This window comes from Onychomys torridus, chromosome 3 (assembly GCF_903995425.1).
Source record: "Onychomys torridus chromosome 3, mOncTor1.1, whole genome shotgun sequence".
Classification (NCBI taxonomy): domain Eukaryota; kingdom Metazoa; phylum Chordata; class Mammalia; order Rodentia; family Cricetidae; genus Onychomys; species Onychomys torridus.
The window spans coordinates 6,897,277-6,921,775 of record NC_050445.1 but is presented as its reverse complement, the minus strand read 5'-3'; the positions used below and the strand labels follow the sequence as shown (position 1 = coordinate 6,921,775).

At 42.0% G+C, this 24,499-nt stretch overlaps 1 protein-coding gene across 3 annotated transcripts; it reads left to right on the top strand.

Moving 5' to 3' along the window:
• Positions 1–1,217: 1,217 nt before the first annotated feature.
• Positions 1,218–21,628, top strand: Tra2a (transformer 2 alpha homolog). 3 transcript variants are annotated; one of them, XM_036180700.1, is made up of 9 exons: positions 1,218–1,449; positions 1,710–1,790; positions 12,708–12,841; positions 14,613–14,772; positions 16,768–16,956; positions 18,210–18,325; positions 19,831–19,965; positions 20,443–20,507; positions 20,841–21,628. In XM_036180700.1, exons 1-9 carry the CDS (start codon positions 1,414–1,416, stop codon positions 20,849–20,851), a joined length of 927 nt encoding a protein of 308 aa, XP_036036593.1. In that variant the 5' UTR covers positions 1,218–1,413; the 3' UTR covers positions 20,852–21,628. The 3 variants fall into 3 exon arrangements, with proteins under 3 accessions (XP_036036593.1, XP_036036592.1, XP_036036594.1); XM_036180699.1 differs by having other exon boundaries at positions 20,440–20,507; XM_036180701.1 differs by lacking the exon at positions 1,710–1,790 and having other exon boundaries at positions 20,440–20,507.
• Positions 21,629–24,499: the final 2,871 nt, after the last annotated feature.

The following is a 24,499-nucleotide window of genomic DNA, read 5'->3' as shown; positions in this document are numbered from 1 at the left end:
AATTTACTTTAAGTCAGGAGACTTGCTTGTGGGCTGTTATCACTGTTAGACCTTGAAAGTGGCCGAGGGAGATATCTGATTCCAGAGAAAGCCTTTCCTGAGGCTGTTCTCCAAATACCTTGAATGTGTATGTCCAGAGAGTGATCAGTCCATACTGTTAGCCCTTCGTAGGGAAAAGTCAATTGGGAAAATTCTGAAGGCACACATGATTTTCATAACAGAATACAGCTGATCTATATATAACAAGCCAAATAACACCAAAAGCTCCTTGGAATTTGGCTTCCTCTGAAGGAATTCCTTGATCCCTTCAGGTAGTGACTTTGCCATAACCAGCTGAGTTCTTATGATATTTTCCTGTGGCCTGCAGCACAGGTCCAATAAATATTTATTTATTTATTTATTTATTTATTTATTTATTTTTGTTTTTCGAGACAGGGTTTCTTTGTAGCTTTGGAGCCTGTCCTGGACTAGCTCTGTAGACCAGGCTGGCCTCGAACTCACAGAGATCCACCTGCCTTTGCCTCCTGGCTCAATAAACATTTTTAATAAGGAGTCCATTCTAAAATAATGGACTCCACAAGGACCAGTGGAGAACTAAGCATTATAAAAAGATAAATAGGGGCTGGAGAGATGGCTCAGAGGTTAAGAGCACCACTGACTGCTCTTCCAGAGGTTCTGAGTTCAATTCCCAGCAACCACATGGTGGCTCACAACCATCTGTAATGAGATCTGGCACCCTCTTATGTATACATAATAAATAAACATTAAAAAAAAAAAAGATAGCTGGGTGGTGGGCGGCGCACGCCTTTAATCCCAGCACTCCAGAGGCAGAGGCAGGTGGATCTCTGTGAGTTCCAGACCATCCTGGTCTACAGAGCGAGATCCAGGACAGGCACCAAAACTACACGGAGAAACCCTGTCTCGAACCTCCCCCACCCCCCCCCCCCCGAAAAAAGAAAAGATAATAACCAATAGACTAGGAGGAGAGACTAGAATCAGGGAAGAATAAGGAACTCGCAGCATTTCAGTACGCTCCCGTCTGTGCACGTATTGCTAGTTCAACGTTAAAATGGGCAAACAGACACGCACGTGGAGGACAAAACAGAGCAGACTTCAGGAGCCAGGCTCCCGAAGCCCGCCAAGCTAGGCGGACACAAAGCCTCCCGGGGCGGGGCGGGGCCGAGTGACGTCACAGGAGCCCGCCCCCTGACGTCGGGCGCCGGGGACACCAGGAGGTTTGTGGCGGTGCCGGCGCCATTTTGCCTGAGCGTGCGAGGTAGTGGGAGTGGAGCGCACCGGCCGTTGTCGCCGTCGCCTTCCTCCTCCCCACACTCCAGACAGCGGGGTGACTAGGCCGTCGGCCCTCGAGCCGAGACTTGTCTCTTACTTAGTTCTCGGGAACTCCTGGCCAACATGAGTGATGTAGAGGAGAACAACTTCGAGGGCAGAGTGAGTACAAAGCCGCGGGAGCCGTCTTCGGCGGCGGCCCGATGCTCCGGGGCTCGGGGACGAGCGCGGTCGGTCGGGCGAGGTTACGGGGCCCGCGGGAGCAGCCTCGAGGGCCACCGCGCGCGCGTCCTCCCGTCCCAAGATGGCTTCGGGGTCCCCCTGCCCGTCCAGATGGCCCACGAGCCCGCGGCGCCCGATTCTGGCGACTGACCGGTACCTGGCCTGGTCCTATCCTCTCCTGTCGCTCCCTTTCCTCTCAGCTTCCCATCTCTGCTCCGAGGTGCGGGTCCCCGGCGCGGTGGGGCAGGAGGCGGCGGGGCGCTCCCTCCGGCCGGATAGTGGTAGGTGCTTCCAGCGGTGGCATCTCGGGCCACCCCACCCCACCCCACCCCCGGCCATCGCAGCGGGGGCTCGGGGTCGGAAGTGCGCGGGGCTGTTGGTCCGGGCGGGGAAACGCTGTCGCGGGACTAGCTGGGGCCCGTGTCTCCTTGGCTCTCTGTTGCAGTGAGCGGCCGCGTCTCCGTCGGACCCGGCGGCGTGGCGTCTGTAAGGCGAAAGCCTTGAGGTTGGATTGGAGGTGGGACGAGCCCAGTGAAGTGGTCAGGCAGCGACCGCAGCGGCCCTTAAGAGTTCTTAAGACGAGAGCTGGGAAGGGAAAGCCACGCAAGAGCCTTTTCCCTTAATGCCCCCCCCCCCCTTTCCTTTCCCTTGGACATGAATGTGGAGATGCAGTCACGCCTGTCCTCCCAACTGCTCGGTGTTGGGTCCTTCATGGCTCAGCTTGTCATGCTTCCTTCCCTGTGACCTTCCATCTGAGAACTCCTTCGCAGGATCTTATGGATGAACTTAGTCGAGGGAACTTTAATTTAACCTTACGTAACTGAGCGAATTTCATGGCTCAGTTTTTAAGGGGGAAAAATACAGTCCGTGTTCACTCAAAAGATTACCTGAAATTTACAGGCCCTCCCCTGTTTGCTCTCTCACCCATCCCCCGGGAAGGGGTTCGAGGTGTTCTTTATTTGAGGTCCTGTGAGTGTAAAGAGCATAAAGAATACGTTATTCTTAGCTTGAGAATATTATAGCGTTTATTACCGGCTTTTGAGCTTGGTGGGAATTGATGGGAGTGAGTCCTGGTGAAGCTGTGTAAGGGGTGGGGGGTGGGAAACAAAGGTCCCAGGCTACAAGTGTGACGGCTGTTGTGTTGGTACTTATTCTGATGGCTAGAGGGCGGATGGGGGGAAGAAAACAACACTTGAGCGGTTTGTTGGAAGGAAGAATTTGTCCCTTTTAGAAGCTCAAGACACAGACACCTGTATTCTGTCAGTCAAGTCAGAGAGGGTCAGTTAGGTTTTGGGGGGTATTTTTTGTTTATTTTTTCAGGAAAGAGGGCTTTTTTGTTTTGTTTGGGGGGGTATGCACTAGGACTAGATCCAAACTGTGTTATCTTTTGATTGAATCATTTGAATGAATTTGCAGACTGAATGTAATTGCTTACTATTTTAGGATTGTTTTGTTGTCCTAACAAAACTTTAAAAAAATATTTGGAGGTAGTTGTGTTACTTGTGAAAATATTTACTTAGGAAAAGACTTTTTTCTGTCAGTTTGTCTTTTCCTTCCTTCCTTTCCCCCCCCCCCCTTTCCTTTTCCATAAATACTGGGTTTGGTTTGTGGGGCTTGCACCAGTGTGACTTAATTTAATAGCTCTGGTTCCTTTCTAATTACTCATCTAGTGGAAGGAGTAGTAGATAATTACCACCTTACCCACCCAAAATACTTAATATTCCCGGATCCACTTCTCAGTTAAAATTTATTTAGGCCTTAACAACCCAGTTAACAAAAAAGGGTTTTTGTTTTTGTTTTTTTTTAGCCCCCTCTTCTGCCATTTGTAGAGACAGCATTTTGTACGCATTTTGAGTTTGCTGGGAGTGGGCCCAGGGCTTGTGCCTGCCAGGCAAGTGCTCTACTCCTTTTTCCTAAAACAATTTGGTATTTAAATACAGTGGTTTTGTTTGTTTTCTGTTGGCCATAAATCAGCACTTAGGAAATTTCATATAATAACAGCTGTGCCCCATTGTCTCTAAAGATGTCTGAGGGTAACAGTCCTAAAAGATTTTCAGATAATGTATTTATTGAAGTTATTCACTTCAATTTGTCTCGATACAGTAAATTAGGGGAAGCTTTCATGGGTCAGTGGTCAAATGTTGGGCTTATCAGTTGTTTTTTTTTTAACCATTCTAGTTTTTTTATTATTTTCCTTTCTGTAGATTTTTTTTTTTTTTTTTTTAAGCTGAGGATCGAGCTTGCTAGGCAAGCGCTCTACCACTGAACGAAATCCCCAACCCAGGAATTTTTTTAGAAAATAGTATCTGATACTTAAAGTGATTGCCCTTTATCTTCAGGGTGTAATAGGAAACATGTTAGTCCCATCTCAGTAAAAGTATTTACAATTAAGTGGAAACTTTCTAGAGTCTATCAAAAACTGAAGATAAAATATTTACATATAAATTCAGACCCCAAAGTTCTTTTTGGATGCATTTTTTATTTATTGCTTGTGATAATTTAGCAAGGGCTAGAGGACAATCAGCATTTTAAAAATAAAGAACGACCCAAGCCATGCTCGTGCACACCTTTGATCCCAATACTCAGGAGGCAGAGGTAGGTGAATCTCTGAGTTTGAACCATCCTAGCCTGCTGAGTGAGTTCCAGGACAGCGGGCTGGAGGGTGTATACACAGAAAAAACCAAGAGAAAGAAAGAGAACCAAGACCTAAAGACCACATTTACCAGTTTACTGCTCACTGTATATTCATGATCTCTCCTTCCACTCCCTTTAATTTTACTGTATGTGTATGGTGTTTTGCCTGCATGTTTATCTTGTATACCAAATATGTGCAGTGCCTGTGGAAGCCAAATGAGGGAGTTACATCCTCTGGGACTAGAGTTACAGATGATTGCAGGTTACCAGGTGGGTGCTGGGAATTGAACCTGGGTCCTCTAGAAGAGCAGCCAGTGCTCTTAACTGCTGCAACACCTTTGCAGCCCATACTTCAGTGTTCTTAAACAAGGACTTAGATCCCTAGTTTCAGATAATTGACAATTCAAATCTGGGTTTAAAACATTGTCATCAAGTATATGAGGGTAAGGGCTGAAATAGTGTCAGATAAGTTTGATTAAATGTATAGTCAGATAACGAAGGGGTCTTGAATTCTAGAGTTTGGTGGTAAGGAGAACATAAAAGGAAACATAATAAGACCAAAAGGATTGGTACAGGAGCAACAGATTCAACTAATTATTTAAGGAAGATGGGAGAATGATTGTGCCATTAGAACAAAATAGGTCCAGTGCTGGGCACATTGTGGTACACCATTAATTCCCAACACTTGAAAGGCAGAGGCAGACAGATACCTCTGAATTTCAAATCACCCAAGGTACAGTAAGGCCCTGCCTTAAAAAAAAAAAAAAAAAGGCAAATAGGTCCATAAACAATTTACTTGGTGCCTATATCTATCAATTTAACAAGCAGTGGAAAATGTCTGGGGGTAGGATACTGAAGCTCATGCTTGCCTTAATTTAAGATCCTCTTGCTTCAGCTTCTAGATCCTGGAATTTCTAGCCATGGGCCACTGCACCCCATTTCACCCAACATTCTTTTGAAGCTGGGAATGAGGAAAAGTGGCTCAGTCTGTCTGTCTGACCTCAGACTCTGAGTGCTGTGATCTGTTGTCACCTTAATAAGAAATGATGGATTGTTTGCGTTGTAAAACTTAACCCAAAGTTAGAATTTTGATCTTGTTGTTGTTGTTTGAGACAGGGTTTCTCTGTGTAGCTTTGCACCTTTCCTGGAACACACTTTGTAGACCAAGCTGGCCTCCAACTCACAGCTCTGCCTCCCGAGTGCTGGGATTAAAGGCGTGCACCACCACTGCCCAGCATAGAATTTTGATCTTAATTAACATCCTTTGTAGAAATTGAGAAGAATGGACAGACACAAAACTTTTGTTTGGTCTTCCTTCTTTTTCAGTTCTTGTTCTGGCTTCTTGAAAACAGAAATGTGTTTAAAGAGTCTCAGTATGGAGTCTCCTGGCTGACTTCAAACTGCTGGCTATCTTCTTGACATCACTTCCTGAGTGGTAGGGTTACAAGCATAGACCCTCATGCATGACTATCTCTTCCATATGTTAAGATATTAATACATACAACTTTGTGTATGTCTTCATGCTTACATACCTATGAAGGAAGGCCAGAGGCTGAAGTCAAGTATCTTCCTCTCTCACCCTTTGCCTCACAGAGGACCCAGTTTCAATACCCAGCACTCAACGTGGCAGCTCAGTCACCTGCAACTCCAACCCCAAGGGTTCAGACATTCTTCTGGCCTCTGAGTGTGGCATGCATGTGGTACTCAGAAATACATGCAAGCAAAACACCCACACCCATAAAAACTGGGGGAGAGATGCTTGTCTCAAAAAAGGAAGAGATGGGAAGATTCATCTCCTCTTCTGGAATTGATTTACTTACTGGCTTGTTTTAAAAACAGTTTTCATTTGGGATTAAAGGTCTTTATGAGGACTGGAAAGGTGGCACAGTTGTTCAGAGCACTTGCTAATCTTGAGGAGGATCCAGGTTTGCTCTAGCGTCAGCATTAAGTGCTCCACAGCACCTTTAACTTGAGTTTCCAAAGGATCCAGGGCTCTCTTCCATCCTCTGTAGCACCTGGATGCAAATGGTGCTCATAATTCATGCAACACAGAATTTTCATGAAAACTTGTGAAATTTAGACTTAGTTAAGCTTCAGCAACTTAATTTTAAACATTTTCTTAGATTAATTTGCTTAAAGGGGCAGGTAGAGTAGAAGTGAGAAAAATGGTTGAGTTTTAAGTGTTGCTGTTCCTCCAGAGCACCCGAGTTGGGCTCCCAGCACCCACACCAGGTAGCTCACAACTGTAACTCCAACTCCAAGAAATCCAACCTCTTCTGTCCTGCAGGCACCCACATACACTATTACAGACATGTGCACATAAAATCTTTTTTTAAAGCTGGGCGTGATAGTGCGTGCCTTTAATTCTAGCACTCTGGAGGCAGAGGCAGGCCTGGTCCACACAGTGAATTTCAGGATAGCCAGCGCAACATAGAGATAGTGTAAGTGAAAGATTGAAATCAGTATTCTTTGGGAGGGAGACAATGGCTAGCCAGCTGTGGTGGGCTCAGGCCTATAATCTGTACTGAAGGTGTGAATTGCTGTAAGTCCAGCCAATAGTGAGTTCCAGATAATAGCCTGAAATACCAGAAAACCAAGAGGTAAAGCTGTTGTCTTGTAGTAGGAATAGTACTAACCCAGAATTTGGTTTGGGGTTTATTTTGTTACATGCTATCATGAAACCAGTTGTATGTTCTACTGTTCTTTCTCTAACCCATCCACTTTCTCTCTTTTTTTTTTAATAATTTTTTATTTTTATTTTATGTGCACTGGTGTTTTGCCTATGTATATATCTGTGAGGGTGTCAGATCTTGGAGTTACAGACAGTTGTGAGCTGCCATGTGGGGCTGGGAATTGAACACAGGTCCTCTGGGTGAGCAGACAGTGCTCTTAACCACTAAGCCATCTCTCCAGCCCTAACCCATCTACTTTCATGTAAAAGGCAGACTTCTGAAAAGAAACAGTGCCTGTAATTCTATGCATAATGCATTGCTATAATTTTATAGATGTAAGGTTGTTTGCACTTTGTACCACTCCTAAAATGAGAATAAAGAGCTATGAAGTGGTACTTGACTATTTGTGAGAACTTGCCTCAGCTTCCTGCCCCACCCCTCAGGGACTAGCAGAGCAAATATTATGGATGAGTCTTTTTTTTTTTTTTTTTTTAAATTGAACTGTCTTATCACTTAAACAGGAACAAGTTTAACAAGAGGAAAAATCTTGATGAATAATCAGCATAGTAGTTTCTTGAACCTGGCTGACTAAAAACTGTTTGGTATGTCAGTAGGTGCTTAGGCATCGTGATCAACCCGAGACCTTTGTAAAAGGTCTGTATTTCTATGCTTAAGTGAATTGATGCTGCTGTTTCCTAAGTCTTAGCAGGTTTAGTAGGAAAGAAGTGGAGGTGAAAAAATAATAACAGTCACAGTGAGGAAGAGACTTGATTGTTAAGGTGGAAGGCCAGTAGTAAAAGGAAATGAGCTGTACATATCCTTGTCTGTAGTCTTTGTGGTATTCATGAGAGGTGTAAGTAGGCCTGATAGAAGATTTACTTTTCCCCCAAGAAACCACGGTCCTGTCCTGTGATTCACACCTACTTTATGAAACCATAAGATGAGACTGAGAATTTGGTGAGTGGTTTTTGGTTTGGTATTAGTTGTTATTTATTGGCTTTATTTATATACCCAAGCCAATGTAGTCTGTATAAACTTTGGGCCATGTCGCCCAAGTGACCTTGAACTGTACACGTGATACCACACCCAAGTAGGCATCAACTCAGCTTTGTGCATGTTAGGAAAGTTCTCAAACAACAGTGCTCCAGCCCAGCCCAAAACCAGGTACCTTTGAAATCGTTTTTTTATACCAGATTCAAACGCAATGTTTTATCAAAACACATAAGCTGGCAGGGTTATGAGCAACCTTTAAAGTTTTTACCAAGAGATTGTAAGTTTTATAGATAACATGACAACTATAGCATGAGTTTAAAATTTGACTGACTGCCAGTTACTGGGTCATTTATAATAAGTTTTCGGTTATTCCAAACAATAGAGAATACAGGCATAGGTTACGTTTGAGTCATCCATGAGCCTTTGTAGACAAAGACTGCACTGACTTCATCATGCATCAGACAGATATGATCTTAAAGAGATGGATGACCTGTATAGTTTTTTTCTTCTTCTTCAGGGATTCTAATAGCAATTTGGTTTGATAAGAAACTGGATATGTTTGCTTTATCTTAATTTCTATTAAAAACCAGCCCCATTCATTGTATCCCAAAAAAAGAGAAAGCATAAGTGTCCCTACTGTAGACCAGTTAAATAGAGTAACTCCAGTATGTGGACAGCCAAAGTACATTTTCTTCTTCTTGGGGCATATGATTTAAATTCACTAGATTATTTATTTCTGTATAAATTCCCACTTTATAAAGTACTAAGGAAATAACAAAGTTTTTCACATGATGTTCAGACTTGAATATATGTAAAATTTGTCCCTATAACCTGGCAGCATTGCCTGGACCTAGTATTTAAAAGGGCTATTATAGTGTTTATATATTTTTCTTAAGTATTTAGGTTTTATATTTTGCATTTACAATACTGAGCTTCCTATTGCTTGCTTATGTTCTGTAACCATTTGTCCATAGAGCAAACACCAGAACCTGTTTGAGAGCGTTGTGCTATGAGTGCCCTTTGCCTGGCCCCTTTCTGGTTTGTAGTATCTAAAGGTAGATGGAAGCCTATAAAGGAATTTTAACAGCCCTTAAATATGATAGCTTTAAGAGCTGGTTAGTCTAGTGAGACAAGACAGATAACCACTTTTTACCAGCATTTTTTTTTCTTCCTTGCAATTTGTTTCCAAATTCTAAATAGTCTTAAGAATTTCTTTCTTTCTTTTTTCTTTTCTTTTCTTTTCTTTTTTCTTTCTTTTTTTTTCTCGCCCCCCCCCCGGGGGGGGGGGCTGAGGATCGAACCCAGGGCCTTGCACTTGCTAGGCAAGCGCTCTACCACTGAGCTAAATCCCCAACCCAAGAATTTCTTTTTTGAAATTTAAAATCAGCCAGATATGCTCACATATGCTGTAGTCCCAGTTTCACAGGAGACTGGGGAGGGGAGGATCATTTGATATACCACAAGATTGAAATCAGCCTGGGCAACATAATGAAATCTCATTTCAAAAATGGGGGGGGGCAGGCAGGGGGAGAGTAAAGTTCCAGCGTTGATGGCCTTTTAATTCCAGGACTTGGGAGGCAGAGTCAGGAGGATCTCTGAGTTCGAGGCCAATCTGATCTACAGAGTAAGTTCCAGAACAGCCAGGACTACACAGAGAAACCCTGTCTTTTAAAAAAAAGTGAAATTGTTTTATTTAAAGAGATGGTCAAAGAGTAAGAAAAAAAAGATTATCTGGCATCTGTCCTCCATAAATGACTGCTGTAGCCTAGTTTCTAATGCAAAGTTTAGTGAAAGTGGTATTTATTTAGTTAGTGTTTGAGAAATAAGATCCTTTTAAATGATAAACATTAGTATACCTGCTTTCTGTATCACCAGTTGTTTAGAACAGCAGGCCATATTCTGAAATGTGTGATTTGGTCATAGTTTAAGTTTGTGACACTTAGGATAGCTGTTAGCAGACAGCTTAGAGGACTAGTCTAAAGTCTGAAGGTAAAGAGATCAGATAAAACAGATCTAGATATTTGTGACACCCTGGTGTTAACTAATGCTTTTGGCCTGGGTTTGTAAGTCATTATCCAGTGCTTGCCTAGCATGCAACAGCCTGGGGTTCAGTTCAGTTCCTAGCACTCCAGGAAGAAGAAAACACCTTTAAAAGATACTCTGCCAAACTGTGGTGTTTTGTTGTGACTCTAGATCTGGGGCTTAAGTTTAAACACACACACACACACACACACACACACACACACACACACACACACATACATACATATATTACTGAGTTATTTAAATCTCCAGAAGTAATTTTTGGGGTCAGCAAGATAGCTCAGTTGGTAAGGCACTTGCTGCCACACTTTATAACCCTAGTTCTGAATGGGCTCCAACAAGTTGCTTTTTGGCTACATGCACACAAAATAAATTTAAAATGTAATATTTTTTAAAAAATCATTTTCAATAACAATGTTTTTGAGAAGCTTGGGAAACTAGACGTGAATATGGGCCATTATGTTTTTGTCATACTGGAGGATTTATTAAGAATAAATTTTAGGCTTATTCAAGGTTTTTTGTTGTGTTTTATCATAGTAAAACTAAAGGTTTATAGTATCTCAGCAAAACTTTCTGCTACATGTGTATAAAAAGGCTGTGGTGCTTGCGTAAACACTGTTGTGACCTGCACTTCCACTGCAGCATAACTGAATGTTACACTAGAGGCCTGTTTCATGGGAAAGAAAGTTAAAAGAAAGACATTCTCTTGTTTCTGATTTGAACTAGCCCCTTAAGACTCCAGTTACAAGCACAATTAAGTACTAAGTATGTTGGTCCGAGTAGCTGTCTAGAAATTTAGAGTGTAAAATATGAAAGACTTAACATTGTTAAGATTGGCATGCCTTTAATCCTAGCACTCAGATGGCAGGCGCAGGAAGATTTCTGTGAGTTCCAGGACAGCCAGAGCTGTTAGGCAGAAAACCCTGTCTCAGGGGAAGGGAAGGAAAAAAAAAATAATGGAAAGGTTATCATTGACCAGGGAGATAGTGGGTAGAGTTTCTGATAAGTAAATCTTTTGATATTAAACTTCAAGGAAAGGAGCCAGGGTTATAGCTCAGTTGATAAGGTGCAAACTGGGTAAAACAAAGTTTGATTATGTATAACCATGTATGCTTGGGAAATAGAGGCAGGAGATTTGGGATATCTTACGGCATGAGTGAAAATTGGTATGAATATATATATTTTTGTAAGACTGGGCTAATTCTTTGCATTAATAACTGAGTCTTAAGTGAATGGAGAAACCAAATTTTGGGTTCTATTTTGGTTGTGTGGGTCACGATATCAGTCAAGTTGCCATGCTTTTTAATCAGTCGTGAATTATTTGGTGAGTTTTTATGTAGAACTAACTTCAGAAACTGGTTTCCCATGAAGGAGATGTCTTATTTCTCATTGATAGTATACACAGATGCTCCTGCAAGGAATGCAGATGTGCATAAATGCAAACCCAGTGGGGTCGAGGACAATTGTGATACATATTTTGTTGTTTGTACTGTATGGTATTTAAGTGGTACAAGGGTGGGAGATTTCTGTGATCCCAGCACTTGGAAGGCTGAGGCAGGAGGATTTATTTCTGTGAACCATAATCCATCCTGGGTTATAAAGTGCAGATGTGTCTCAAAACAGCAACAACATGTATTTCGGGAATTTACAAGCCAAAGGAAGGACTGTTAGAAACTTTGTCTTCTTTCCCTTTGGTTTTATATGCTTGTCTTCAGAACACATCTTCCTGGTTAATCAGAATGGGTGAAAATGGTAGTCCTAATTGGGAGATGTAATGGTACTAATTTTTTTTAATGTCCTTGATCTCCGGCATGCATGCGGTCATGTGGGTTCAGGTGGTGTGCATGGCCCTTTTGGCCTGGGCTGCTCTGCCTCAGCTGTACCTGAATTTCTTAGTGTGGCTAAGTTACTCCTAAGGTCAGCAAGAAGTCTTCAGCCTGTAAGACAGTGGAGAATGAATATTGGGGGATTGTAGTTATGACTGAGTTACAGCTATCTTAAAATCAGGGCTAGAATGGGCATGAAAGGGGTGGAGGGGTAAAGAGTATGGTAAAAACTGAGAGAAATTCAGTAGATCCTGTTAGACTACACATTTGAACATTTTAAAATACTATACAAATTTGGTTTTTTAATTTATTTTTAAATAAACTAGTTATTTGCACTTTACCTGCTGGCCTTTCCATTTGGTAGATAACATTCTGAACTCCAGCAGAGTTTTATAATCCCCACGTGCTTAAATATACTAAATGTTCTTTTTCCATTAAGGTTAATGTTCGTGAAGAAATTGAAGAGTTTTTTCCAAGAATGTGGAAGATAAATCAAGATAAAAGAAGGCTAATGAAAAGTATTAAAGATCAGAAAATTAAAATTGAATGGGGGAAAAAATTGAACAGAAGATTGGTCAGATAGAAGCACTTGAATATTTTTAAGGCTATTTTGAATTGTTTGAATTGGGGAAGAATACACGAAGTATGAAAAATGAAAAACTCAATGAAGAATGAAGAGAAGTAGAAAGCAAGAGTGAAGTAGAATTAAAAGAATCTGGAAGAATGAATGGGTCCTAGGTTAAGTAAATGTATGGTTTATGTTCCAGTGTCTGTATGATCAAGTTGTAGATGAATTTGCATGATTACTTAGTTAATAGAAAATTGATGATCTGGTTCAAGTAGGGAATTATTGAGGACAGTTAGCAGTATTAACAATGGGATATTAATGAGCTGAAATTTTTTTCTGGAGGGTGTTGCCTAACCATTTGTTTTTCAGGAGCAATCAATATAAATAATTACGGTACTTTAAATGTTAGGTGGTAGGCATCTATGTGACCAGTGCCATTTGTAATACTGTCTTCTTTGTTAGGAGTCTCGCTCTCAGTCAAAATCTCCAACGGGAACTCCTGCTCGCGTAAAATCAGAGAGCAGGTCAGGATCTCGTAGTCCATCAAGAGTTTCCAAACATTCTGAATCCCATTCTCGTTCAAGATCAAAATCCAGGTAAGTTTAAAGTATGTAGGCTGCTTTCTTCACAGCAAGAGGGTTTTGTCAGATCTCCTTTTAGTTGCATTTCATATAGAAGGTTCACCGATGGCTCAGACTGCAAAATTTGGAGTCATTGCTTGGCTTATCTGTTAGCTACTGCTCATTGGGTAAATGCCACCTTGCCAGGGTGACTGTTCTAGTCAAACATCTTGTTCTAAGGATCCCGAGGCTCTCCCTTCCAAAACTGGAGTTACTGGCCAGTTACCACACCTGGCCAACATTCACAGGGCTTCTGAAGCTGTATTCCTAGTTCTCTGCCTGATCACCCATAAGCTATCCGCCCAAGCCAAAAGAAAATTTAAAAAAAAAATTTTTTTTTTTGTCGTGGTGGTAGACTGCACTAAAATTAGTATTAAGGAAGGAGAATAAGGAATATATTCATGCCAGGTGGTGGTGGCGCACACTTTTAATCCCAGTACTCAAGAGGCAGAGGCAGGCTGATCTCTGAGTTTGAGGACAGCCAAGGCTGTTATATAGAGAAACCCTGTCTTGAAAAACCAAAAAGGAGAAATACCTTCATTAGTATTCTTCCCACTCATGATTTTTCTCAGGTAGTACGCCATTAGATTTATGTCATCCCTCTCCCGGAGGTCTGTTTATTCAAGCACTTGGTACCAGGTTACCTCAAGACTCTTTGCTCTTCCTAATTCCTTTATAGGTATAGCAGATTTTCCTGTTTTGCTATTTTCTAAGTGGATCTTCATCACTTTTCTTTTTCTTTTCAATTTAGACGAGGTCTCACTATCTAGCCCCGGCTGGCCTGGAACTCGGTGATCTTGTTCCTCTTGAGTGCCGGTGATAGTAAAGGCATGGATACCATGTCCTCCTCCTGCTGCTGCTGCTGCTTTTCTTTTTTTGTTTTCTTTGAAACAAAGTCTGACTAGCTCTGGCCAGCCTTGTACTCAGGGAGATACTCCTGCCTCTGTCTCCTGAGCACCATGCCCTGTTGATTGTCTGTATGCCTTTCTTTCTTAAGTATCCTTTAACCTTTGTGACAGAAGGTGAAATGAGAGTGCAGGGATGGACTACATAGAAATAGCCAGGTGGTGGTAGCTTCCAGAAGGCAGAGGCAGGTGGATCTTGGTGAGTTCGAGGAAAGGCTCCAAAGCTACACAGAGAAACCCTGTCACAAAAACAAAAAATAAGAAAGAAAGAAGGAAAAATTTTAAAATAAGCATAAAGGCTTGAGAGATGGCACGGTCAGCAGCTGAGAGTGTTCACTCTTCATCCCCAGGACCTGCATTTGATTCCTGGTTCTCAGCACATGTGTTTGAGAGCTTAGAACCAGCCTCCTAAAATCCCAGCTCCAGGGGATCTGCAGCCCAATTCTGTCAGCGTCCACAAATGTGCACACATGTACATGAATAAAAATGGGTCTGTCTGTGCATAAGCAGGTACCCATGAAGTCCAAAAGAGGGCATTGAATCCGTTACAGAAAATTTATCTCTCTAGCCCCCACCCCTCCATAAAGAAATCTTTTTTTAAAAAAAACATACATTGTTCTCGGGTCAGGTGAGGGGTTGAGACATAACTCAACAAAAAAAAATTTTTTTTTAATTAGTGTGCCACATGCATGCAGTTCCCTCAGAGACCTGAAGAACTGGAGTTACAGATGGTTATGAACCACCATAAACCAAGCCTGTGTTCTCTTGGAGAACAGCAAATACTCTTAACTATTCCCCATCCCTGTGGTGCAGTATTTAACCTAAGTTTATTTCTTTCAAAGGTCAAGGTCAAGGAGGCATTCTCATAGACGCTACACTCGGTCCCGGTCCCACTCCCATAGAAGACGATCTCGAAGTAGATCCTATACGCCAGAGTATCGTCGACGAAGAAGCCGGAGTCACTCTCCAATGTCTAATCGCAGAAGACATACAGGCAGCAGGGTACGTGTCTAAGAGTGAATGGAAACTCAGTTTCCTCTCCCTCCAGTGTGTAGTCATGGCATAATGCCTTGCTATTGTGAAAGAAGTGGTACTGCAGAAGGAACAGATTTGAGCTGCGTGTGGTGGTACTTGAGCCTTTAAGCCCAGTACTCAAGAGGCAAAAGTAGGCGGATCTCAGAGGCCCAGGCCAGCCAGGGGTACATACATAGTGGAGCTCTACCATAAAAAACAAAAAAGTAAATCATTTTATGTTGTGCATTTCCTAATAAAGGAAATGCTACCTTCTTAACAAGCCTACATAATTTCATGAATCTACTACAAATGAAGTCCATTTTCTTGACTTTGTGTGTGTGACAGGTTTTTGCCATGTAAATAAGGTTAACTTCAAAACTCAGCAATCCTGCCTCATCCTCTTAAGTGTTGTGATTACTAAGGCATAAAGCTTGTGTGGGTGTCTTTCCCAGGAGGCCAGAAAGGACATTGATTGCTCTGGAGCTAGAGTAATGAACAGTCACTTGTGAATCTCCTAACATGGATGCTAGAAAGTGTACCTCTGCTGAGTGGCGTCTCTCCAACCCTTTGAATCTTCTTTAGTTGTATGTGCTATGTATCTGCACAGGTGTACATGTAGAGAGACCAGAGGGCCTATCCATTATCCTCTTTAGTTATTTACCGCCTTATCTTCTGAGGTAGCGCTCACTCATTGAACCTGGAGCTCCATGTTGGTCATGTCATGGCGGCGGAACAGTAAGAGCAGTCCTCCTCTCTGTTTAGTGCTGGGATGTGGGACGTGCACATTTGCACCCAGCCTTTTCCATGTGCTTTAAAAATGCTTTTTTTGGGGGGGTTGGGGGATAATGTTCACCAATTAATAAATTCATAAACTGAGATGTGATAGACTCAAGTTTTGCTGTATGTTTCTTTTCTATTCAAAAGTTTTATTATTACAGGGAAGAAATAAGAACATACCAAAAATCTCTATATAATGACTTTTTGGTTTTTCGAGGCAGGGTTTCTCTGTAGTTTTGGTGCCTTATCCTGAATATCGCTCTCTGTAAACCAGGCTGGCCTCAAACTCACGGAGATTCACCTGGCTCTGCCTCCCAAGTGCTGGGATTAAAGGTGTGCACCGCCACCGCCCGGCAGTAACTTATATTCTTTTTGAATGTGTGTAATACTCTTTATGTGCTTGTTATTTGGTTGTGAAACACTGAAGTATTTTGTTTTGGTGTAAGAGTTGGCAGAGAGGCCAGCAAGATAGCTCAGTAAGTGCATCAGGTCACTTGGCTGTCAAGCCTGATGACCTGAGTTTAAACCTAGAACCCACATTGTAGAAAGTTGTCCTGACCTCCATATGTACTTCCTAGCACAAGGGTGTCCATATATATATATATATACACACAAACACACACACACACACACACACACACACACTAAATAAATGTTTTTGGTTTTGGTTGTTGTTGTTTTACATAAGTGACAGAGCCCAGGTTTCAAATGAGTTGGCTTACTCTAAAGTTCTTATCTGCTGTGCTTCCCCTGTGTGATGCCAGTGATGCTGACCTTGTGGGTGCTGGGAACCAAAATGGGGTCCTCTCCAAGAGCAGCAAGTACCTTTAACCATTACTTTAGCCCCTAAAATAAATCTTGAAAAGAGTGAAAATAGAGGGCTGGGATGGTAGCTGAATGGGACAGATACTTAGCCATTGTGCATGAGGCCCTGGGTTGTCTCCAGCACCACATGAAATTGGGTGTGTTGTGCATGGGCCATCCCAGTAGTGAAGTTATACTAGAAAAATGGCAATGAGGCAGATTAAGTAGTGCATGCAAAAGGTGAATTCTTTAGGTACGTTCTGAAAACTGCTGAGCTAGACTAGAGAGAGGGAATAGTTTTGTACAGGCTATAGCTATAAGTGTATTTCAAAGAAGATCTTTATGTGTTTTGATCTTATATTGGAGTCTTAATTGAAATTTAAATCTACCTTTATTCAACAGGCAAATCCAGATCCCAACACTTGCCTGGGTGTCTTTGGCCTCAGTTTGTACACAACAGAGAGAGATCTTCGTGAAGTATTCTCTCGATATGGACCATTGAGTGGTGTCAATGTAGTTTATGATCAGCGAACTGGAAGGTCACGTGGATTTGCTTTTGTGTATTTTGAGAGGATAGATGACTCTAAGGAGGTAAGTCTTGCTTTACAATTTTCATTTGGAAGAATTTTTGTTTGCAGGATAATGATGCAGCATTACTATTAAAAATCTGTTAATAGCATTTCTGTAAACATGCCTCCTGACTCTGCCTGACCTGATTGGAACTCAACTCATAGTGTTACATTTTAAAAGCTAGTTTTGCTTTTTAGCTCATGCTTCCTGGTATAATTACATGCTAATTGAATTCTGACCTTATAAAGTGAATGATAAAAATTAGGAAGTTAACCTGTTTTCATGTTAGGCCTTGTTTTCCACACCTGCCAGAGCAGGAGCATCTCCAGTTAATGCTAGACAGAATCTGAGATTCTGTCTCCACACACTTTTCATTCGTTCAGCTATTTCCTTTATAGCATAAAATGGCAGCTTAAAATGGAAATAATTAAACTATCATACATTATATCTTTAAAAAAAGTGAGTTGGAGCTGGGCAGTTGGTGGCACATGCCTTTAATTACAGCACTCAGGAGTCAGGTAGGTAGATATCTGAGTTTGAGACTGCCAGGGCTACACAGAGAAACCCTGTCTCAAAAACCAAGAGTGGGATGATGAGCCCAGGTGCAGACAGGTTATGTTCCTTCTTCACACTTGCAGATCACTAGGGGGCAGTGCAGGCTCAGAGTTACGTCACTCAACAAGAGAGTGCAAGCTGTTGGAATTGCTCTTTCGCATCCCTTTAAGCCATCACTTCTTGGCTGCTTAGTGAGGGTTTGTTTTGTTTTTTTGGAGCTGAGAATCAAACCCAGGGCTTTGCACTTGCTAGGCAAGCACTCTACCACTAAGCTAAATCCCCAGCCCTACTTAGTGAGTTTTACCAACAAATACTGAACTACAGACTGAAGGTTAGCATGGACATGGTGGTGTTGTATACCACCTGTAACCTGGCACTTGTGAAACAGAAGGACTGCTGTAATTCCCAATCCATTCAGGGTAACATTGATAACTAGCCTTAAGGTATGGAAGGGGGGGGGGTTATAAGTAAAAGAAAAAAAATTAAGCTTAGCAAGCTCTTCTGAATATCTGAGATCTTTGTAAGTGAAACAGATCTTAGTGCATTGTCTGGGCAACTTAAATATGTTCTGGACAGTACTTAGCTCTGGAAATGCTGACAGTCCTCTATACAAGCTCCATTTTCAAAAGTGTGTTTGTTTGGATTATGAATAGTTCATACTTAATTTTAACTTAAAATGCCTTCAAGATGAGCAAACTGTGAATGATTTTCTTTTTTAGGCTATGGAAAGGGCAAATGGGATGGAGCTGGATGGTAGAAGAATTCGTGTGGATTATTCTATCACCAAGAGAGCACACACGCCTACACCAGGCATTTACATGGGCAGACCGACTCAGTAAGATTCCATATTTTATGGGATAGAGCGCCTTGCAGTATGTTTAGAGCATGAGTATAGGGCCCAGAGTATAAAGCAAACCCAACTTCCAACTAAGTTTAAACTGCATTCTAGAGATGTAGAAATACATCCCCCTTCCTTCCATACAATTTTATTTTATCAGTATATAATTATTTAAGGGGACTGGAAAGATGGCTCATCAGTTAAGAATACATGCTACTCCTACAGAGAACATGAGTTTGAACATACTTAATTTAATTACACTATTTTATGCATTTATTTTGGCAAATGAACGAAATATCTGCATGTTGTTTACTCTTAGTTATATACAAATAGAAAAAATAATTAGGTATTGGTGGGTGGGTGTATTGCCTCTAATCCCCAGCATTCAGTAGGCTGGCAAAGGCGAATTGCCAGTACTTTTGAAGCCATCCTTGGCTACATGTGGTGTGAGACCCTTTCTGTCTCCATAAGATCAAAATAAATGCACTCTTGGAGACCTCTTTGTAGGTCAGACAGATTGTATTGGTGCTGGTGTTTGTTTTAAAATACCATGATTTTCACATTGTAATTTTTTTTTTCCTTAAGGAATACAGAGGAGGTAGATTCAGGCAGATCTCTGGAGTAGAGTTTGAGGCCAGCTAGGACTACTGTCAACACACAAAAAATGGCACACGGGGGCTGGAGAGATGGCTCAGAGGTTAAGAACACTGGCTGTTCTTCCAGAGGTCCTGAGTTCAATTCCCAACAACCACATGATGGCTCACAACCATCTAGAATGAGATCTGGTGCCCTCTTCTAGCGTGCAGACATACATACAGGCAGAACATTGTATACATATGGTGGGAAGAAGCAGATACAGGTCTATAACAGCAGGCACCTTTGCCCACTGACCCATCTTTCCAGCCTCTACATTTGCTGTTTCTTTATTTGTCTTTCTTTCAGTTCTTCTTAGGCATAGTTTAGTACATTTTGTTCCTATTTCCCAAGGTTTTTGGGGGGGAGGTAGTGGTGGTGCAGAGTCTCTGTATAGATCCTTGGCTGTCCTGGAACTTCACTTTGTAGACTAGGCTGGCCTCACAGAGATCCTCTTACCTCTGCCTTCCCAAGTACTGGAGTTAAAGGCATGTGCCACTGCACTGGGCTTAAAAGTTTTTCTTCTTATGTTTTTTGGGAGGAGTGTATGCACAATAGTACAATGCCCTTAGAGACCAAAAGATAGTGTCAGCTTCCCTGGCTTAGCTAGAGTGGAGGCAGTTGTGAGCCACCCTAGGTGGATGCTGGGAACCGAACTGAATCTTGGAAGAGTAGCAAGTACGCTCTTAACCACTGGGCCATATCTCCAGAGAGTTGTGTTAGAGCATAAGGAGCCAAAGCAGAACACCATGGAGGTGAGCAAGGTGAGGTGGGAGGACATTTGCCAGGCAAGGGAGATTCCCTCACTTCTCTAGTTTGTATTCAGTGGTCCTGAATGATAATCTTTTTTTTTTCTTCATTTTCTGTAGTAGTGGTGGTGGAGGAGGAGGAGGAGGAGGCGGTGGTGGTGGAGGCGGCGGCGGTGGTAGACGGCGGGATTCTTACTATGATCGAGGCTACGATCGAGGCTATGACAGATATGAAGATTATGATTACCGGTACAGGTAATGTTTTAATCTGAGATGTCTAGTCTGTGCTGGACTGGTGACTTCATTTAGCACTTTAATGTTGGCATGTATCAATAGAAACTAGATGTTTGAGCTGAGTATGGTGGCTGGTAGTCCTAGTTGCTTGGGAGACAAAGATAAGAGCATCACTTGAGTCTAACCTATCAACATGGTGACTTTACATATTTCAGGTTGGGGTGGGTGTCACTGGGTGGTACTTCTCCAATGCTAGGTCCTGGGCTTAATCCTTAGTACTGCTTAAAAATACATTCTGTGGGTTGTTTTGTTTTTTTGAAGACAGGGTCTCCCTGTGGAGCTCTGGCTGGCTTGGAACTGGGTGTGTAAACCAGCCTGGCCTCCCTTCACTGAGGCCGGTCTTCCCAGTATTGGGATTAAAGGCCTACACTACCACAATGGCTAGTTTTTGTCTGTGATTATGTGGTGTGCTAATTCATCTCTCATTTCTTACAGAAGAAGGTCACCTTCTCCTTATTACAGTCGATACAGGTCACGGTCAAGATCTCGTTCCTATAGCCCAAGTACGTAAAATTTGCTTTTGTGGTGTTGAAACTATAAACAGTGGTTTATTTTGAGATACTTGGATATGTGGGTGGGTATTAATAATTGGAGAGATGGCTCAGTGGTTATGATCACTGGCTGTTCTTCCAGAGGTCTTGGGTTTAATTCTTAGCACTCACATGACAGCTCTTAACTGCCTGTAATCCAGCCCCACGTGATCTGATACCCTCACACAGACATACATGCAGGCAAAATACCAAAGAACATAAAGTAAAAGAACTAAATAAAAAAAATAGTTGGAAAAATATTAAGCGCATCAAACTATAATTATAATTGTTTCTCTTCTCTTTCAGGACGCTATTAATAATGGAGTGGTTGTGGCCAAGGCCCCCCCCCCCCCATTTTGATTCTGGATTTTCAAGCTTCTAATGCTTTTTAGTCCTCAAAACAAAAACCTGATTTATTTCATCTATAGCGTGGCCAGTTGTGTTGCTGTTTCCACCTTTGTTAGACTCTTAAAGGTGTAATTGTCATTTAAGTCCTTGAACATCTGAGTAAAAAGGAGCCCAGTGTTAGACTTTGGTTCTTCTCTGCCTTTACTATGAGGAAAGAAATGATCTTTTGAAAGCTTTTGTGATGGATATTGTAGTAGATGTCCTTTTATTAGAAATATGCAGTTACAACAAACTTTTTATCCTTCTTTGGGGAAAGATACATAACACTTTAAGTAGATCAGTCATGTCAAGTTTGTCTGGAGTGGCATGGAACAGTCGATTAGTTGAGTGTAGAAAGTTTGAAGCTATAGGAGAAAAACATGAAGAATGTAACTTTGAACCTAAAAAATTAAGTCACCTTTTAGGAATTAAAAGCTTGTAGATTCCTATAAAACTTGTTATATTTGAAGTTACATGTTAAACCTTATAAACTTAAAGTGTGATTTTTATGTTAAATTGACAGAAACTTAAGTATTCCCTTAATCACTGAAGGAAAACCTTTATTTATTACCTAGAACAATTGTATAACTTGCTGTTAGAAATTTTGGTATTGGTTGGTTATTGGTTTCGTGGGTTATTGTATAGGATAGGATTCTAAAATTCATGTGGGGAAGAGTAATTTCAAATAAAAGTTAATTTGAAAATGGGATTGTCTCTTTATTTGGTAACAATGGAAAATGCAACTGGATTGAAAGTTACTTATTTTTTTTTTTATAAATGTTTGCCTGCAGTATTGTCCTCTGGAACTGTTAAAGAGTTGTGAGTCACCATGTGGATGCTGGGAGTGGAACCAGGTCCTCTGGAAGAGCATCCAGTGCTGTCCATCTCGCTAGCCCTGTGGAAACCAGTTTTTTCTTTTCCTCACGTTTCTGCAATATATAATAATTATACAAAATTTTGTTCCTCCTGAGTCAACTTAGTATTTCCTCATTTTTTCCTAATACTTTTTTCTTGGACTTGTATTATTTTGAGTTTTAAAACCCCTAGTTTGAGACCTTTGTTTTTCTGTTATTTTTTTGTATGTGAGCCAAGAGTATGTGGAAGTAACATGTTGAAAGAATAGCTGGCTCATGTCTTCTGGAAGCCTACATGGGGAAGGGAGGGAACTTAACCCTTTCTCAAAAGGTACTGGGCAGTGGTGGTACACACCTTTAATCCCAACACTACAGAGACAGGCAGATCTTTGTGAGTTCAAGGCCAGCCTGGTCTAGAGTGATTTCCAGGACACGCAGGACTCACAGAGAAATCCTGTCTTGAAAAGAATAAATTTTTAATTTTTTTTTTTATGTGCATTGATGTTTTGCCTGAATGTATGTCTGTATGAGGGTGTTGGGTCCCCTGGAACTAGAGTTACAGACAGTTGTGAGCTGCCATGTAGGTCCTGGGAACTGAACCTGGGTCCTCCGGAAGTGCTCTTAACTGTTGAGCCATCTCTCCAGGCCCCATAATCCACCAAGATTAACCAGGTCCATCTGTGTGATCATAGGTTTGAGGCTTTACAGTGAGTCCACAACCTAAGAGTCTTAATTCTCTCTATTCCAGAGTCTGTCAGTTAATAGTTCAGAACTACTTGAGTAGAAGAGGCCCATGAGGCCCTCCTCATCCTTGACTGTCATAGGGCCAGGTTTAGACAAGTAAGATGTCTTTGTATTGACTAGACGTCGTATAGAACAATATAAATTACATTTGGGTTCGCGTAAAAGGTGGAGGCAGTGAAGATGGTTGAGTAGGTAAGAGTGCTTGGCATAAGGACCTGAATTCAAAAGCCTACTTGTTGACATGCACGCCTGTATCCCCAAAGTTGTGTATGGTAGAGACAAGATAGCTGGGGCATGCTGGCTGCCAATCTAGCTCCAGGTTCAGTAATAGACATTGTTTCAAGGAAATAAAGCAAAAAATGATGGGTGGTGGTGGTACACACCTTTAATCCCAGCACTTGGGAGGCAGAGGCAGGCCTGGTCTACAGAGCGAGTTCTAGGAAACCCTGACTCAAAAAACCAAAATAATGCCAGGCAGTGGTGGCGCACACCTATGATCTCAACAGGTGAATCTGAGTTTGAGGCCAGCCTGGTCTACAGAGTGAGATCCAGGAAAAAGCGCAAAGCTACACAGAGAGACCCTGTCTCGAAAAACCAAAATAATAATAAGCCCAGTGTCCTCTTTGAACATCCTTGAGTTCATAGGTGTATGCATGCATGAACATGTATACATAGATCACACATACAAAGTAAAGTTATAACCAGGTGTGGTACATACCTTTAATCCCAGCAGAGGTACAGGCAGGGGGATCTCTGTGTTTAAGGCCAGCCTAGTGTACACTGGAGTTCCTGGTCAGCCAGTGTTCTATAGTGAGACCCTGTCTCAAACAACAAAGCCCTGATAGTCAAGGTGAGGATGATAGTGTACACACTAAGAAACATGCTCTGAGAACATCCCACTCAGGGTACTAACTACAGAGGGAAAATCTTAATTTTAGACGGAAGAAACTGGGTAGACAGCTAAGTGATGAGACACTTAGGACAGCATCACTGGTACCACTGCACTAGAGAGAGTCAGGTGGGTAGACCTGAAGATGAAGGGAAAGTGGAAGGGTATCCTGGCATGCAGCGTATCACTGCACTAGAGAAAGTCAGGTGGACAGACCTGAAGATGACGGGAAAGTGGAAAGGTATCCTAGCATGCAGCGTAGCGTCCCCATCATCTCACCTAACAGGGAAGCTGGGTGGAGTGTAGGAATTGTTTGAACTCAGGAGAGAAACTAGCTTGCTGGCTATCAGCAGGACCACTTCAAAAATGGGGTGGGGACTGAGGAGCAGTCCAAATTAGAGTCTAAACATGACAAAATGAATGCAAACCATGGTCTAGTAGTTTATTATGACTTAAGTGGTTTCAGTTTTCATTAGGGCCTAGCCACAAAAATGAATGAAACCAGGATAATAGTGAGGTAACCCAGACCCAGAAAAACACAGGTTCGCTTCACCTATAGTTCCTAGCTCCAAGTCTTTACAGGAATATATAACCTGGAGTAAAAGGGGGCCACAAGGGTTGGGAATTTAGCTCAGTGGTAGAGCACTTGCTTAGCAAGGGCAAGGCCCTGAGTTCAATCCTCTGCTCAAAATAAGGGAGGAGGGCACCAGAGGAGGGGAGCAATGGAAGGAAATAGCTGGGTACACGTGATCTGAAGTAGGAAGTCGGAAGATGGAATGGTTTTAATTAGGGGGGATAAATACAGAAGGAGGAATTGGGTAAAATAATATCTAAAAAAATCAAAATATATATCTACCTAAAATTACATATTTTACACATGTCTACACATAAACTACCTGTACATATAGTTTAAATAAAATTTCCCATCTAGCCTGTCAGTGCTTCCCCCCAAGAGCCAAAAACTCTTAACTAAAGCCCCAACATCAGGCATGGAAAGCTGCCTTTTGAGTTGTTGGTCAGGGTTACTCAAAGGACTCCCAAAGCATTGTAGGCTATTGCTGTTGCCCTTGGTTACCTCCTGGAGATGGAAG

Coding starts and splice junctions, on each gene's coding strand:
- Tra2a (XM_036180699.1), top strand. CDS start 1,414: ATGAGTGATGTAGAGGAGAACAACTTCGAGGGCAGA. Junction 1,450..1,709: donor AGAACAACTTCGAGGGCAGA/GTGAGTACAAAG, acceptor CTTTCCTCTCAG/CTTCCCATCTCTGCTCCGAG. Junction 16,957..18,209: donor GGATAGATGACTCTAAGGAG/GTAAGTCTTGCT, acceptor TTTCTTTTTTAG/GCTATGGAAAGGGCAAATGG.